We start from the raw sequence: 16,964 nt of genomic DNA on the forward strand, positions 1-16,964 counted from the left end.
TGACAAAAGGCAATCTTATCAGGATATGTGTGTGTGTATATGATAAAGTTGTGTTTCTTTTAAAAGAGTTTTTAAAAGAACCCACTCATAAGAATTGAAAACCTAAAACAACCAAAAATACATACAAAAAGAAAACCTTAAGGCTTATATGAAGAAAACACTAAAGTGTTACTGAAGACTGTCATCTGAATAATTGGAATGACATGCTATGTTCTGAGTGGGAATGCTGCATTTCTCATAAATCACATTTAATGGAATTCTCCTCCATCAATTCTTCCGTATTCATTTCGTCCACCTTTTGTCTCTCACTTTCCATCTGAACTGCTCTTGCTAAGGAAGGACCCCAGTGATTTCTATTTTGTCAAATTCGTTGGACACTGAAGTTTTTATTTTACAAGAACTTTTAGTAATATTAATAGAAATTATGTTCTTTTTTTTTGAAAGATTTTCTTCTCTTTGCTTTTATGATAACACACTCTTTTGGTTTTTTCATACCTCTTTGAGTGCTACTTTATGCCTTTGTCTACTTCTCTTCCACCCTTCCTCCTATATAAATGTCATAGTGTTTACGGTTTGCTGCAGGATCCTTTTCTTCTCTTAACCTACATTCCAAACTCTAGATGATGTTATGTGCTCCAATGACTTATATACTGTCTAGTTGATGACAGTTCTCAACTTTATGACTTTAGCCCAGATCCTTATTTAGATGTCCAGTTTCCTAGTGGATACCTCTTCTTGGATGTTTCACAAAAATCTCCTTCTTTTTATTCCTCAAACTGAATTCCCCTGATCTTCTCCCCAAGTCAGTTTTATTGATATTTCCTATATTAGTGATACCTTTTTGTCCACTCAATTGCTCACTCTAGAAACTTAGTAATTAACTGTCATTTCTTTCTGCCTCATCTGCCTTCCTTAACCACATTCATTCCATCACTTCATTCAGTCAATTGTACTTCCAAAATACTTGGCATATTTATCTACTTCCTCAACTTCTGGTGTCAATACCCTAGTTAAGGTACCATCATCTTGTTCTTGAACTATTGTGGTTGTTTCCTAAGAGATCTATTTTCCACTCTTGTTCCACTTTTTCTCCAGTTAGCAGTCATCGTGATCTTTTGAAAACTTAAATTGAATCATGTTATTCCTATGAGTGGATTTCTGTTTTACTTTAGAGTCTGGCTACATCTTCAACTTCTGGTGTTCTCCCTCTCTCACCACACTCCACACGTATGACATTTCACTTTCCTTAGTTTATCAGTCTCTTTTCTGCTTCAGGGCATTTATTTATATATCCTGTTTCCTCTGCCTTACTGTTACTCATCCTTTAGGTCTTAGTGTAAATATGTCGCTACTTCTGAAAGCCCCTCTTTGGTTCCTCAATCTAAATTAGGCCCCTCAATTATCCTCTCAAGGTCCTTCATACTTGTTTTTCATAGTGCTTTTCTCATTCTGTCATTACATATGCACGCGTGTGATTATTTGGTTAATGCCATTTCCACCAATGAGAACGTGTGCTTTAAGAGGGCAGCAACTGTGTCTGCTTCACTTGCATTGCAGATGCTAAAAAATACTTGTTTCTTGAATAAACAAATGTATTGAGCTTGTTTTCTCTAATTTGTGTGCAGCCAGTCTTAATGCTGTTTCTTGGGCTTACTTTTCCTATTTCAGTGCCAAACAACTGAGACGTATACCTCATTTTGGTTTTTAATGTTAACTCTGCCTTTTTTTTTTTTTTTTTTTTAGCTTGGCTAATCAGTACTTTTATATAAGATTTTCACTAAAAGAATATTTTGGTTAGTGCAGTAATTAAGAGATAAATTTTTTGTGAAGTTGAAAAATTCAAGCTGGTAAATTGAAATATAAACCTATTAAAAGTACTGAAAATTTGACTTTTTATGTAACGGTTGTGATATTTATTGCTGTTTAATTTTCCTTTTGTCTATTTGATTTTCTGTTAGCCGATACTCTCCTTAAGTTGTTTCTTTTATGAGACTGGGCCCATAAAAGATACAATATAGATATTTTTTGACTAAAGTCAATGAGTGAATAGTTGAACAAGTTATATGTGTCAACTGTTTCTTTCGAAGTTATTACTTCTACTCCATTCTTTTTAAGTGGTTGAAGAGTGTGGTGTATATCGTTTCCTCTGTGTGAAAGGGTAGGGGGATGATGTAGCCTGTGATTATAGAGACTGATAAGAGACAAAATTCCCCTTCTCTTTTTTAGCTCTTTTGCTTTCTTTCTTTTTTTTTTTTGGTGAGGAAGATTCTCTCTGAGCTAACATCGGTTGTTAATCTTCCTCTTTTTTTTTTTTTTTTTTTGCTGAGGAAGATTAGCCCTGAGCTAACATCTGTGCCGGTCTTCCTCTATTTTGTATATGGGTTGCCAAGACAGTATGGCTTGGCAGTAGTGTAGGTCCATGGGATCTGAACCCATGAACCTGGGCTGCTGAATTGGAGCCCGCCTGACTTAACCACTATACTACAGGGCCGACCCTTTCTTTTGAATTTTTAATACAAGGATTGTCATTATCATTATTGTTCTTGTTATTTAAAAAATCCATAACCTCCATGATTTTTAAAAATCAAAAGTGCAGGTTGACTTGCCACCTGCCAAAAGTCTCTTCTGTATTTTGAAATTTTCCATGATGTGAATTTAAGAATGTCTGCTTTGAAGTCATTGAATGATTTTTTAAAATTAAAGCATCATTTACAGCAAAATTACTAAATTTCTTTTAGCTGTCTGAAGATGAAGATCAAATATTGCAGCAAATTGAAGATTCAAATAGGAGATCCATCAAAACCAAAGAAACAACTAACAGTTTTTATTTAGAAAGGATGGCAAAACTTCCACATGATAGGATTGCTAAAAACAATGCCAAAATTCATAAACAAAATGAGAATTTTCACCAGTTCTCACTTAAAGATAAGACAGATCAGTTTCCACAGTCTCAGTGTGATTCAGCACACATTGTGCAAGACAAAAGCAGTAATTGCACTGTACAAGTTGCAAGATGTGATGCATGGGTACAAACTGAGAGTGAACCTGTAATGAAAGAAAAGTTAGATGCTGCCATACAGTGTGATATAATTTCAAAATGTAAATGTATAAGTGATGTGTCTTCTCTTTGTGATGTTGAAAGGTGCAGTGAAAATATTAAGGCAGATACCACTGGAGGGCAGGAAATCCTTAAGAACAACTAATATGCTAAGATCTCAGCCTGAGATTTAGCATTTCACTTAATGTTCAGAATTTCATTAACATAATAAGGAATGAGAAAATGCAGCTAAGCACAAGGTGGAAGTAGTCACAAGATATATTTATGGTTTATTTTTAAACATTTTAAGATTATTAATTTATGCATTTGCTTTGCATAGGTATTTCTTTAGTATCTTCAAGTTTTTAGAAAATAATATATATGTAAATTTACTATCATTCTTATGGTGATTATTCATTATATTATGATATGCTGCTGTTTGTGGATTAAAAATATGTTTACTTGCTTTCTTGTCACATTTATTGTCAGATTTGGTGCATTTGCATGTTTTAGTCAAAATGTTCTCTTCCAAGATTTTAAGACACAAAATAATACTAAATATCAAATATGTTTTCTAACCGCATTATAAGATTTTCTCAGCTATTTACATTAATTATTATACCCTCAGTAAAAATTTCTGGCATTAAGTTTTAGATACAACATATTTTCTATTTTGTTTGGATAACATTTTTTTTTTTTTGATGAGGAAGATTGGCCCTGAGCTAACATGTGTTGCCACTCTTCCTCTATTTTGTATGTGGAATGCTGCCATAGCATGGTGTGATGAGAGGTGTCTAGGTCCTTGCCCAGGATTTGAACCGGTGAACCCCGGGCTGCTGAAGCAGAGCTTGCAAACTTAACCACTATATCACTGGGTGGGCCCTGGATAACGTTTTTTGTAATACAAGTACCAACTTATATTAATTCAAAGGAAAGTGTTATTTTCTTCAAGATTAAAAAAATGTTTTCATACTTTTATAAAAGAATTGTTCAACATTGGAAAAAATGATTTATGTTCACTAATTTTAATATTGCTAAGATTTGTTTCATAAATATTACATCAAGATTTCTCATTTATAAAATACAAGTTTTGTTTCCAACATAACATTTTTTGCAGTAAGATTTTAAATGTTCATACTCAGACATTTGTATGACTGTATTACAAAGTGCGCAACAGGGGGCATTCTCCTATCTAACGGAACCAAAAATAAAATTGTTAGGGAGTTTCTGTGCCTTTAAGGAAAAGAATGATGAGATACTGCATTTTTACATGCATGGATATCACTCAATAGTTTGTATTGCAGAGGGGATTTGAAGCGTAACAATTTATAAATACTAAAAGTTAGTGTTTAAACAGTAGCAATCTTCAGGTTTTTAGCTAGTTTTAGGAAGCTATCTTTGCTGCCTCAGAGAGAGAACAATGCGCTCCTAAGTAATTGTTTTCAAGTATAGTAATCATCTCATGAAAGGAAAATTTAACTATCTGATGTACAATTGATAGCTTTTCAAAAAGCCAGATTTTCATCCTGATATTAAAGAAAAGGTATTACATCATAGATTGATTATCCTCATTATTATTTTGCAAAATATGACATGTATAGCAATGAAGACCAATACAGGCATACCTCAGAGAGATTGTGGGTTCAATTCCAGACCACTGCAGTAAAACGAGGACGGCAGTAAAGTAAATACTGCAGTAAAGTGATTCACAGGAACTTTTTGGTTTCCCAGTGCATATAAAAGTTATGTTTACACTGTATTGTAGCCTATTAAGTGTGTAATAGCATTATGTCTAAAAAGACAGAGGGCTGGCCCTGTGGCCGAGTGGTTAAGTTCACACGCTTCGCTGGGGCGGCCCAGTGTTTTGTTGTTTTGGATCCTGGGTGCGGACATAGCACCACTCATCAGGCCATGCTGAGGCAGCATCCCACATGCCACAACTAGAAGGACCCACAACTAAAAAATATATATATACACAACTATGTACTGGGGTGCTTTGGGGAGGAAAAGGAAAAATAAAATCTTTTATTTTTTTCGAGGAAGATTAGCCCTGAGCTAACTACTGCCAATCCTCCTCTTTTTGCTGAGGAAGACTGGCCCTGAGCTAACATCCATGTCCATCTTCCTCTACTTTATATGTGGGACGCCTACCACAGCATGGGGTTTGCCAAGTGGTGCCATGTCCCCACCTGGGATACAAACCGGCGAACCCCGGGCCGCCGAGATGCAGAACGTGTGCACTGTTTGCTGCGCCACCGGGCCTGCCCCAAATAAAATCTTTAAAAACAGCAACAAAAAATGTACATGCCTTAATTAAAAAATACTTCATCGCTAAAAAATGCTAACCATCGTTTGAGCCTTTAGCAAGTCGTAATCTTTTTGCTGGTGGAGGGTCTCGCAAAAACGCGGTATCTACAAAGTACAAGAAAGTGAAGCACACTAAAACAAGGTATGCCTGTATATGGAAAAAGAAAACTCTCACTGATGATACTAGAATAAGATTGAGCCGTGAGTCTTGGGTGGGTTTCAAATAGCAAATAAACTGACTTTTTCCCAAATACTAATGAGAGTCTAGCAGTGTTGAAGCATGTATATTACAAAAGTCCACAACTAGTTATATTTTTATCAATATCATAATGTGGCAGTTAAGCTCAAAAAGGTGAAGAAGAATGTCATGGCTTTTTAGTGCAGTGACCACACACAATGAGAACAGAGTAAGGCACAGTGTAGTAGAGAATTTAAACTTGCCCAAAAAGAAATCTGGCCTGAGCTCTTGGCTTTTGGGAGGTAATTGCTAAGCCCTGGGATATCATGCCTGACAGAAATGTTTTTGTTTGCGGGGGGACCTTGGGCCAAGCCAGATAGTAACAGTGTGATTTAGGATGGTACTTAGAGTCAAGCGGTATCAGCTTGACTTCTTAAGGAGCTAGAAAATGAGATCAGCTATGTGGGCAATCAGCCATGGGACTGTTACGGAGCCTCAATAAACGCTTTGGACACCAAGGCTCAGATGAGCTTCCTTGTTTGGCAGTACTCTGTGGGTGTTGTCACACATTGATACCATGAAAATAACACTGTCCATAGAAGAGGCCAACTGGAAGCGCCACACTTATTCCTTTCCTAGGCTCTGTCCTATGTGTTTCTAACCTAGGCTGATTTTAATCTATATCCGTTCCCCGTCATAAACTGTAACTGTGAGTACAACAGCTTTCAGTGAGTGCTTCCAGCAAGTTATCAAATCTGAGTGTGAGCTTGAAACCACTGAAGTAAGGATAGTTTTGTGGACTGTTCCCTAACTTTGCAGTTGCTAACTCTTTAGATGCTTTAAGGAGATAAATATATTTAGGAAGGAAAGTGAGTATAGATTTACAAAATAAAAAAGACATAGAATAAATTATACTTCTCAAAATACAATACTGGTTTAGGTTTTCTCTTGGTGAAACCATTTAATAAAAAAAATAATTGAAGTAAATAAACATAGCTTGCTTTTCATATTTGCAATTTAAGGTTTATAAAACAAAGTAAATCTTAGCTAAGGTTTATCCAAATGAAACAAATGGAAAACTTAATAATAATTACGCACACATTTGTAATGTAAACTGCCAATCACAGTGACTTCAAATAAGATACTGTGCATTCGGTAATGGCAGATGTATACGATACCGATCTGGAATTGGTGTTTAACAGGGTTGTAAAAGTGCATTGTTTTGGTCAGCATCAACTACTCTAGGAGGTTGCCATCTGAAATAATATGAGGCTATCTTTAGTGGGAGCCTCATGTAATTTACTTTTATACCACTTATCATTGTAATTTATTTGTGTAATTTCTTGCTTAATGTGTATTTTCCCCATGACACTATACATAGCAGTGTAGCAAATGGTGTCAATGATCTGCTCACATTTCCTTGGCATTTTCCATGTCAATACATGCCAAACTGATTTCAGCTGCCAGCACATGTGACTCATTTCCTGAGGGGTTTCTCTTGGCTGCAGACACCTGCTCTGCCAATGTGCAGTCAGGCAGGAAGTACCAGGAAATTAATGCTGTTTGAGAGCAGCCTTTTAAAACAAGGACTGTTGGGAGTTGTTGGATAAATACCCCAGTTTCCTTGCCTCTTGGGCAAGATAACTCCCTCAGAAGTGTGTTCTCTACTACTGCTTACTCAAAGTGTGATCCACTGACCTGTAGCATTAACGTCACTACTGCCTGGGAGTTGGTTAGAAATACAAATTCTTAGAACTGTTGACCTTAACAAACAAAAGAGCCTGTTATTTTACCAGCAAAATGAATGTATTTTGAAGAGCGGAGGACTTGTAATTTGGGACATGCAAACTATGGCTAACCATAGGCAAGTCCAGAGAAGAGAGGAGAGAGGCTTGCTTTTACAGAGGAAAGATGAAAGCTGGGAGGGGCTGTTTTGAACAAAAGTCTTTTGGAGGAGACTGAGTTCATGGTGGTAATGACTTCTCATTGACTGAGTGTGATGGTTTCTCATTGGCCACGCTGTTGCTGGGCAAAGAGAAATTCTTCCTTCCTCCTGCTGGGGTGTGTCAAGTAAGCCTCTTCCTGTTGGGGATTGTGAGGTATGCTTTTTCCTGTTTGGGGTCTGTGAGGTATGGCAAGTGATAGTGCATGAAAGCTCCCCTTCAGGGCTCCCCAGCTCCATTTTAAATGAGGTTTCCTGTATTTATTTTCACAAAACCCACCCCAAAACTACTGAATCAGGATCTCTGGGAGTGAGGTCCAGGAATCTCTGCTTAAATAGGTGATGTTGTGCACTTTGAAGTTGGAGAAACACCATTCTTCCAGAGTTCTTCACAAGGATTAAGCTTCACTTGCTTACAGTGTTAACTTTCTTGATAATAAACCCTTTTTTAACTTCCTTCCCTTCCTGTTTAACTTCTCTAATTCCAGGCCAGTGTTTCACCCCAAATAAACTACCTGCACTTGAATACTTGACTTAGGGTTTGCTCCTGGTGTAATCCATGTTGACAGGTTAGGAACCATGACAAATGGATGAATGAATAGTTTTTATAGGTATAACTCAGATGTTAACATTGCTAATTTTTTCAGTTTTACAAGTCTCTAGTCCCAGTTTTCCATTTCTGCCACCTGCTGAAGACTCAATAAGTGGGTCTAGCAGCATATTAGACATAAATGAAGAAAGAATTAGTGAAATGAAATATACATCAGAATAAATTATCCAGAATGCAAGAGAGAAAAAGTAGTAGAAAATATGAGAGAGAGTTAATAAGGAGAATAGAGTAAGGAGCTCCAACATATATTTAACTGAAATATCTGTAACCATACAAAGTTATTACAATATAATTGACTATATTCCCTATACACTATATGCCCATGACTTTATTTTATAAGTGAAAGTTTACACCTCTTAATCTCATTCACTTATTTCACCTACCCCCAACCCTCCTCCCTTCTGGCAACTACCAGTTTGTTTATAAGTCTGTTCCTCTTTTGTTTTGCTGGTTTGTTTGTTTTGTTTTTTAGATTCTGCTATAAGTGAAGTTGTAAAGGAATTATCTTTGTCTGACTTATTTCACTTAGCATAATACCTTCTGAGTCCATCCATGGTGTCACAAATGGTAAGATTTCATTCATTTTTATGGCTGCATAATATTTCTTTGTATATATACCACATCATCTTTATCCATTCATCTATCAATGGACATTTAGGTTGCTTTCGTATCTTGGCTATTGTAAATAATGCTGCAGTGAACATAGGGGTGCATATATCTTATCAAATTAATGTTTTGGTTTTCTAATAGATACCCAGCAGTGGAACTGCTGAATCATATAGTAGTTCTATTTTTAATTTTTTGAGGAACCTCCATATTGTTTTCCACAGTGGCTGCACCAATTTACATTTCCATTAACAGTGCATGAGGGTTTTCTTTCTCCACGTCCTTGCCAACACTTGTTATTTTTTGTCTTTTTGATGATAGCCATTGTAAAAGATGTGAGGTGATATCTCATTGTGGTTTTGATTTGCATTTCACTGAGGATTAGTGATGTTAAGCATCTTTTCATGTGCCTGTTAGCTGTCTGTGTGTCTTCTTTGGAAAAATGTTTTTTCAGGCCCTCTGCCCATTTTTTGTTAAGTTGTTTGTTTTTTTGATATTAAGTTGTATAACTTCTTTATGTATTTTGGATATTAACCCATCAGATATATGATTTGCAAATATCTTCTCCCATTCAGTAGCTTGCCTTTTCATTTTGTTGATGGTTTCCTTCACTATTTGAAAGCTTTTTAGTTGGATTTAGTCCTATTTGTTTATGTTTTCTTTGGTTGCCCTTGCCTGAGGAGACAGGTCTAAAAAACTATTACTAATATTACTAAGACTGATGTCAAAGAGCATACTGCCTATGTTTTCTTCTAGGAGTTTAATGGTTTCAGGTCTTACATTCAAACTTTTAATCCATTTCAAATATATTTTTGTATATGGTGTAAGATAGTGGTCCAGTTTCTTTTTGTTTTGCATGTAGCTGTCCAGTTTTCCCAGCGCCATTTATTGAAAAGGCTGTCTTTTCTTCATTATATATTCTTGCCTTCTTTGTCATAGATTAAATGACCATATACTCATGGGTTTATTTCTGGGTTCTCTGTTCTGTTGACCTAGGTACCTGTTTTTGTGCCAGTATCATACTATTTTGACTACTATAGCTTTGTAGTATACTTTGAAATCAAGGAGCTTGATACTTCCAGCTGTGTTCTTCTTTCTCAAGGTTGCTTTGGCTATTCGGGCTCTTTTGTGGTTCCATACAAATTTTAGGATTGTTTGTTCTAGTTCTGTGAAAAATGTCATTGGAATTTTGATAGGATTGCATTAAATCTGTAGATTGCATTGCATAGTATGGACATTTTAACAATATTAATCCTTCCAAACCATGAGCACGATATGTCTTTCCATTTATTTGTGTCATCTTCAATTTCTTTCATCAGTGTTTTATAGTTTTCAGAGTATACAGGTCTTTCACCTCCTTGGTTAAATTATCCTTAGTTACTATATTCTTTTTGATGCAAATGTAAATGGGATTATTTTCTTCATTTTTCTTTCTGATAATTCATTGCTAGTGTATAAAGGTACAACCAATTTTTGCATGTTGATTTTGTATTGTGCAACTTTACTGAATGTATTTATTAGCTCTAACAGTTTTTGATGGTGTCTTCAGGGTTTTCTATATGTAATATCATGTTATCTGCAAACAGAGGCAGTTTTACTTCTTTTCTGTTTGGATGCCTTCTATTTCTTTTCCTTACCTAATTGCTCTCACTAGGACTGTCTTACTATGTTGAATAAAAGTGGCAAAAGTGGACATCCTTGTCTTCTTCCTGATCTTAGAGGAAAATCTTTCAGTTTTTCACTGTTGAATATGATGTTAGCTGTGGATTTGTCATATATGGCCTTTATTATGTTGAGGTACATTCTCTCTGTACCCACTTGATTGAGAGTTTTTATCATAAGTAGATGTTAAATTTTGTTAAATGCTTTTCTGCATCTGTTGATATGATCGTATGAGTTTTATCCTATCACTTTGGTTTCTGGATATTGAACCAGCCTTGCATTCTTGGCATAAATCCCACTTGATCTTGGTGTATAATCCATTTAATGTATTGTTGAGTTTGGTTTTGCTAACATAATGTTTTGCATCTGTGTTCATCACAGATATTGGCCTGTAATTTTCTTTTTTTGTGATGTCTTTGTTTAGTTTTGGTATCAGGGTAATGTTGGCCTCATAAAATGAGTTTGGATGGGCCAGCCCTTTGACTGAGTGGTTAAGTTTGTGTGCTCTGCTTCAGTGGCCTGGTGTTTCACTGGTTCGAATCCTGGGCACGGACATGGCACTACTCAATAAGCTATGCTGAGGTGGCATCCCACATGCCACAACTAGAAGGACCCACAATTAAAAATACACAACTATGTACTGGGGGGCTTTGGGGATAAAAAGGAAAAATAAAATCTTTAAAAAAAATGAGTTTGGAAGCATTTCTTCCTCTTCCTCTATTTTTTGGAATAAATTGAGAAGGATAGGTATTAACTGTTCTTTAAGTCTTTGGTAGAATTCGCCTGTGAAACTGTCTGGTACTGGACTTGTTTTTCTGAAAGTTTTTAAATTACTGATTGAATTTTGTTACTAGTAATTGGTCTATTCGTTCATGATTCAATCTTGAAAGATGTGTGTTTGTAGGAATTTGTCCATTTCTTCTAGGTTATCCAATTTGTTGGTGTATAATTGTTCATAGTAATCTCTTATGGTCTTTTGTATTTCTGTTGGTTGTAACTTCTCCTCTTTCCTTTCTAATTTTATTGATTTGGGTCCTCTCTTGATGAGTCTGGCTAGAGGTTTATCAGTCTTGTTTATCTTTTCAAAGAACCAACTCTTGGTTTCACTGATCATCTTTATTGTTTTCTTCATCTCTTTCATTTATTTCTGCTCTGAACTTTATTTTTTTTTCCCTTCTACTAACTTTGATCATTGTTTGTTCTTCCTCTTCTAGTTCCTTTAGGTGTAAAGTTAGATTGTTTATTCAAGATTTTTCTTCTTTCTTAATAGGCCTGTATTGCTATAAACTTCCATCTTATAACTGTTTTTGCTGCATCCCATAGATTTTAGAATGTTGTTTTTCCATTTTCATTTGTCTCAAGGTATTTTTTGATTTCCTCTTTATTTCTTTGTTGAACCGTTGGTTGTATAGTATCATATTGTTTAGTCTACATGTATTTGTGTCCTTTCCAGTTTTCTTCTTATAGTTGACTTCTAGTTTTACATTATTGTAGTCAGCAAAGATGCCTGATATGATTTCAGTCTTCTTAAATTTCTGGAGACTTTTTTGTGGCCTAACATGTGATCTACCCTGGAGAATGTTCCATGTGCACTTGAAATGAATGTATGTTCTGCAGTTTTTGGATGGAATGTTCTTTATGTATCTATTAAGTCTTTCTGTTCTAGTGTGTTATTTAAGGCCAATGTTTTCGTGTTGATTTTCTGTCTGGATGATCTAGCGTTTGATGTAAGTGAGGTATTAAAGTCTCTACTATTATTGTATTACTTCAGTTTCTCTCTTTACATATTTGCTTTATATATTTAGGTGCTCCTATGTTGGGTGCATAAATATTTACAAATGTTATATCCTCTTGTTGGATTGATTCCTTTGTCATTAGATATTGCCATTCTTTGTCTTTTGTTACAGTCTTTGTTTTAAAGTCTATTTTGCCTGATAGTAATATTGCTACCCCAGCTTTCTTTTTTTTCCATTTGTATGGCATATCTTCTTCCATCCCTTCATTTTCATTCTGTGTGTCTTTAGATCTGAAGTGAGTCTCTTAGACATAGCATATAGATGTGTCTTGTTTTTTGATCCATTCAGCCACCCTTTGTCTTTTGATTTGAAAATTTAGTACATTTACATTTAAAGTAATTATTGATGGATATGTACTTATTGCAGTTTTACTAATTGTTTTCTGGTTGTTTCTGTAGTTCGTCTCTGTTCCTTTCTTCCCTTGTGGTTTGTTGACTTTCTTTATTGTTACATGTGAGTTCCTTTCTGTTTATTTTTTGTATATCTATTGTAGGTTTTTGGTTTGTGGATACCGTGAGGTTCATATATAACAATCTCTATGTGGAGAGGTCTATTTAAGTTGAAAGTTCATTAAGTTCGAATGCATTCTAAAAGCTCTATATTTTTAAATCCCCCAGTTTATGTTTTTGATGTCATATTTTACAAGTTTTTATCGTGTATCCCTTAACTACTTACTGTAACTACAGTTGATTTTACTACTTTTTTCCTTTAATTTTCATACTAGTTTTATAAGTTGTTGATCCACTACCTTTACTATATAGTTGCCTTTACCAGTGAGGTTTTTTCTTACGTATATTTTCTTATTTCTAGTTATGGCCCTTTTTCTTTCTGCTTAAAGAAGTCCCTTTAACATTTCTTATAAGGCTAGTTTAGTGGTGCTGAACTGTTTAGTGGTAGTGTCCCTGTCTGGGAAACTCTTCTTCAATTCTGAAGGATAACCTTGCCAGGTAGAGTATTCTTGGTTGTAAGTTTTTTCCTTTCAGCACTTTGAATATATCCTGTCATTCCCTTCTGGCCTGTAAGGTTTCTCCTGAAAAATCATTTGATAGTCCCTTGTGTGTGACTAGTGGTTTTTCTCTCTTTATCTTTAACTTTTGCCATTTCACTTACGATATGTCTTGGTGTAGATCTCTTTGGGTTCATCTTGTTTGGGACTCTCTGTGCTTCCTGGACCCGAATCTCTGTTTCCTTAGCCAAGTTAGGGAAGTTTTCAACCATTATTTCTTCAAATAGGTTTTCTGCCCCTTTCTCTCTTTTTTCTCCTCTGGGACCCCTATAATGCAAATGTTAGTATCCTTGACCTTGCACCAGAGGTCCCTTAAATTTTCCTCATTTTTTAAATTCTTTTTTCTTTTTCTGTTCTAATTGGGTGATTTCCACTACCCTGTCTTCCAGCTCACTGATCCATACTTCTCTGTCATCTAATCAGCTATTGATTCCATCTAGTGTATTTTTCATTTCAGTTATTGCGCTCTTCAGCTCTCACTGGTTCTTCTTATATTTTCTGACTCTTTGTTGAATTTCTCACTCTGTTTATCCATTCTTCTCCCAAGTTCTGTGAGCATCCTTGTGACCATTACTTTGAATTCTTTATCAGGTAGATTATTTATCTTTGTATCATTAAGGTCTTTTTTTGACGTTTTATCTTGTTCCTTTGTTTAGAGCATATTTCTTTGTTTTTTCATTTGGTTGGCTCTCTGAATTTGTTTCTGTGTATTAGGGTAAACTCCTACCTCTCTCAATCTTGAAAGTGTGGTCTTGTGTAGGTGATGGTCCTTCTCGTTCAACCCTACTCTAGTTGTCTCTCTAAACTTTTGTGTTTGTCTAGACTGTCTGATTTATTCTTGACGTGCCTCTGTTGTTGAGGGTGTGCCAAGACTTGTCAGTGTTCCAAGAGGACAGATCTCATTGAGCACGTAGTTTCAGGTTGATTGGAAGCCCTCTGGGGCTACAGTTGTAATCCCTACTGGCCTCCAGCCTAGGAGATGTGGTGGTGTCCCCAGGGCAATAGTTGCAGATATTGGGGTTCCTGATGAGTGTGTAAGCTCCCTTCTGGGGAGTCTTGTTGAGCTGTAGTGAGGCCAAGGGGGTGTGCAAGGATAGTATCTCCTTTCTTGCATTCCCTGAGAGTGCCTCATTAGCCTCTAGATGTGTGGGAAACCTGAAGCCTCTCCCTCAGGGTGAAGCTCCAGGCTAGGTAAATATGCTTTTTTTTATAGGAAGACTAGGTTTGTGTTTCAGCCTGCTGTTGTTGCCGTGCCCTGGGGGGGTGGTAGCCTGTTAAGAACTGTCTTTCTGATTGTTACAGTTCCATGGACTTCAGGAACAACAGCTACCAGGGCCAGGCAGTCAGGGAGTGTCCCCTGTGTTGATTCCATTAGCCTCCTGGCTTTAGCCAGGAAGTTTGAGAGTGTAGGGGGCAGGGCTTGCTTTCTGGCTTCACAAGCAGGGGGCAGGTTGACTTGAATGAGCATGCTCATGGGCTTTCACATTGCAGCTGGAATGTGCCCTGTCTTTGCTCTTGTGTGATGGTAGGCTCAGGGGATGTTGCTGGGAGTGAGAGGTTGTCGTGACTGCTCGCTCTTGTGAGGCCCAGCCCAGGGGCAGGGGAATTCATTTCGGCTTTAGGCTGGGAGTGGGATAATGCCTCTGTCACTCATTCTTCAGTCACAGTGGCATGGGCTCTCAGACTTTAGCTAGGGTGCATGAGAATGCTGTGTCTGCTCACACCTGCATGACCTGCCAGAGAGCAGGGAATGCTGTAGCCACCTGTGTGGGCAGGTTAGGTGGGGAGCGCAGCAGTGGCCTCTGCCAGTGCCTCAGTGCCCAGTGAGTGTTTTCACCATCCCCCACCCCTCTAGCTGCTGTTTTTAGATTCACAAATGACTCTCTTTCACATATAGTTTTAGCACTTTTCAGACTGCTGTTATTTTGCTGGGTCTCTAGGTGAGTGAGACTGCATGTTTGCTCTTTAAGAGGGGATCTGTTTCCTTTAGCACTTTGGAACCCTTGGTTGTCAGCCCCGTTGGTTTTCTAAGCCGCGTATTTTGGGAACTTGTCTCTCTGGTGCAGACCCCAGGGGCTGGACTGCCTGATGTGGGGAGCCCACCCCTCACTCTCTGGGAGAAGTGCCCATCTGGTGACATTCCTCTCTATTGTGTGCCACCATGCTGGGGATGGGGGTATTTGGGGCTATTTCTCTGCCTCTCCTACCCATCTTGATGTGGTCCTTTTTCTCCTTTGTTGTGGAGCAGGTGTTCTACTAGCTTCTAGTTTCTTTTCAGGGGGAGTTGATCCATATGTAGCTGTACATTTGTTGTGAAAGTGGGAGGAGGTAAGATCAGGCTCTTCTTATGCTGCCATCTTCATCCCCCATAAACATCCTTTTGTTGTTTGAGGGAGGAAGAGGTCATGTAATTGCCAGTTATACCTAAGTTATGTTTATCAAGTGTGTTGATAAATGACCTCTAACATCTAGCAATAGAGGGCTTCTCTATTGGCACTTTCAGGTTACCTGAGATTTCTGATTAAACCTCAAATATAAAGGTAATTTATTTACTTTGGTTCCTAAAGGTACAGCTATCTTGGAGCTCAGGGATTTCCCTGATTGTAAACACCTCTAAAAAGGCTTCAGTGTCTTCTGATCCCTTGTCCAGTAGTTCCTCTTACTAGAAAAAGTGGCTCTTCAAGCATATAAAAAGTTGTCTACCTCATCTGGAGTTTTTAAAATTGTATTTTACAGAGTTGAGGAAGCTTATTAGGTTTCCAGTCCAGCATGTAAGGATGTTGGAAGTTGGAGTTCATCCTAACAACAAGTAAAAAGCTGAACAAACTGAAAATCAGCAACTTCCGTATGACAAGTGAGGTCCCAGGGCAAATTGCTGACCCTGAAATTAAAGACAAGAGGACACAGAAAATCACAACTTACCTAAGCAGAAAGTGTAGAGCAGAAACCTCCACAGGAACCAGTGCCAAGGTGAGAAACCTAAACTGTAATTGGTGGATTGCTGGGGGCTCAGTGTGGACAAGTTTGAGAGTTAAAAATTCCAGGAGGGTGCATTCGTAGTGAGGCTCCAATACATTTTTTTGAGTTTTATTTCCAAGAGCTCTGCCAGGTTCTAACAGCCAATACTGGAGAAAAATCCTCTCAGGCTTCTGGCAGGAGGAAGTAAAGGAATCATTTTGAAATAGTCCCGACCATTCTGTTCTTCTTAACAAGGCCTCAAGAGAAACTGTTACTAGAGCCTGACCTGCTAGGGCTTTATCCAAGCCTGATGAAACTTGGAGAAGGGAAATGTCCAACTCCAGCTCTCTCTAGCCATCCTGTCCTGCCCAAGGGGAAGAAAAAACTGAGAAGCACGTGTGAAGGGGCGCAGGCTCACTAAAAACCTGAGACCTAATCCTAGGAATATAGAGCTCTTCCCTTCCTCCCACACCTTACAACTATATCACTAAAGGTCTATTTACTGGAGTTCCTTTTACCCAGTATATCATGTCTAGATTTCAACAAAAAATTACTAGGCATACTAAAATGCAAAAAGCACAGTTTGAAGAGACACAATAAGCATCAGAACCACATTCAGGTGTGGCAAGGATGTTGAAATTATCAGACTATGCACTTAAAACAGCTATGATTAATATGCTAAGGGCTGTCATGGAAAAAGGAGACACCATGCAAGAACAGATGGGTAATGTAAGCAGAGAGATGAAAATTTGAAGAAAGAGTCAAGATGAAATGCTACATCAAAACATTGTAACAGAAATGAAGAATGCCTTTGGGTTCATTAGTAGACTGGACATGGCTCAGGAAAGAATCCATGACCTTG

The 16,964-nt window shown here is 37.4% G+C and overlaps 1 protein-coding gene across 28 annotated transcripts in view; it reads left to right on the forward strand.

Annotated features, from left to right (window-relative positions):
* Nucleotides 1–16,964, forward strand: part of LOC123276100 (regulator of DNA class I crossover intermediates 1-like) — a 154,672-nt gene that overhangs the window by 72,062 nt on the left and 65,646 nt on the right. For 9 of the 28 annotated variants that reach the window (XM_070495945.1, XM_070495947.1, XM_070495948.1 and 6 more), the window contains one exon: nt 2,739–8,033. The exons of 15 other annotated variants lie outside the window; for them this stretch is intronic. In XM_070495945.1, the coding sequence (XP_070352046.1) occupies nt 2,739–3,203 (465 nt within the window). In that variant the 3' untranslated portion in view covers nt 3,204–8,033. Of the gene's footprint in view, nt 1–2,738; nt 8,034–15,880; nt 16,115–16,964 lie in introns of those variants that run through there. 4 more of the 28 variants (XR_011497520.1, XR_011497518.1, XR_011497519.1 and 1 more) reach the window with 2 other exon arrangements.

This window comes from Equus asinus, chromosome 23, assembly GCF_041296235.1.
Source record: "Equus asinus isolate D_3611 breed Donkey chromosome 23, EquAss-T2T_v2, whole genome shotgun sequence".
In the NCBI taxonomy this organism is placed as follows: domain Eukaryota; kingdom Metazoa; phylum Chordata; class Mammalia; order Perissodactyla; family Equidae; genus Equus; species Equus asinus.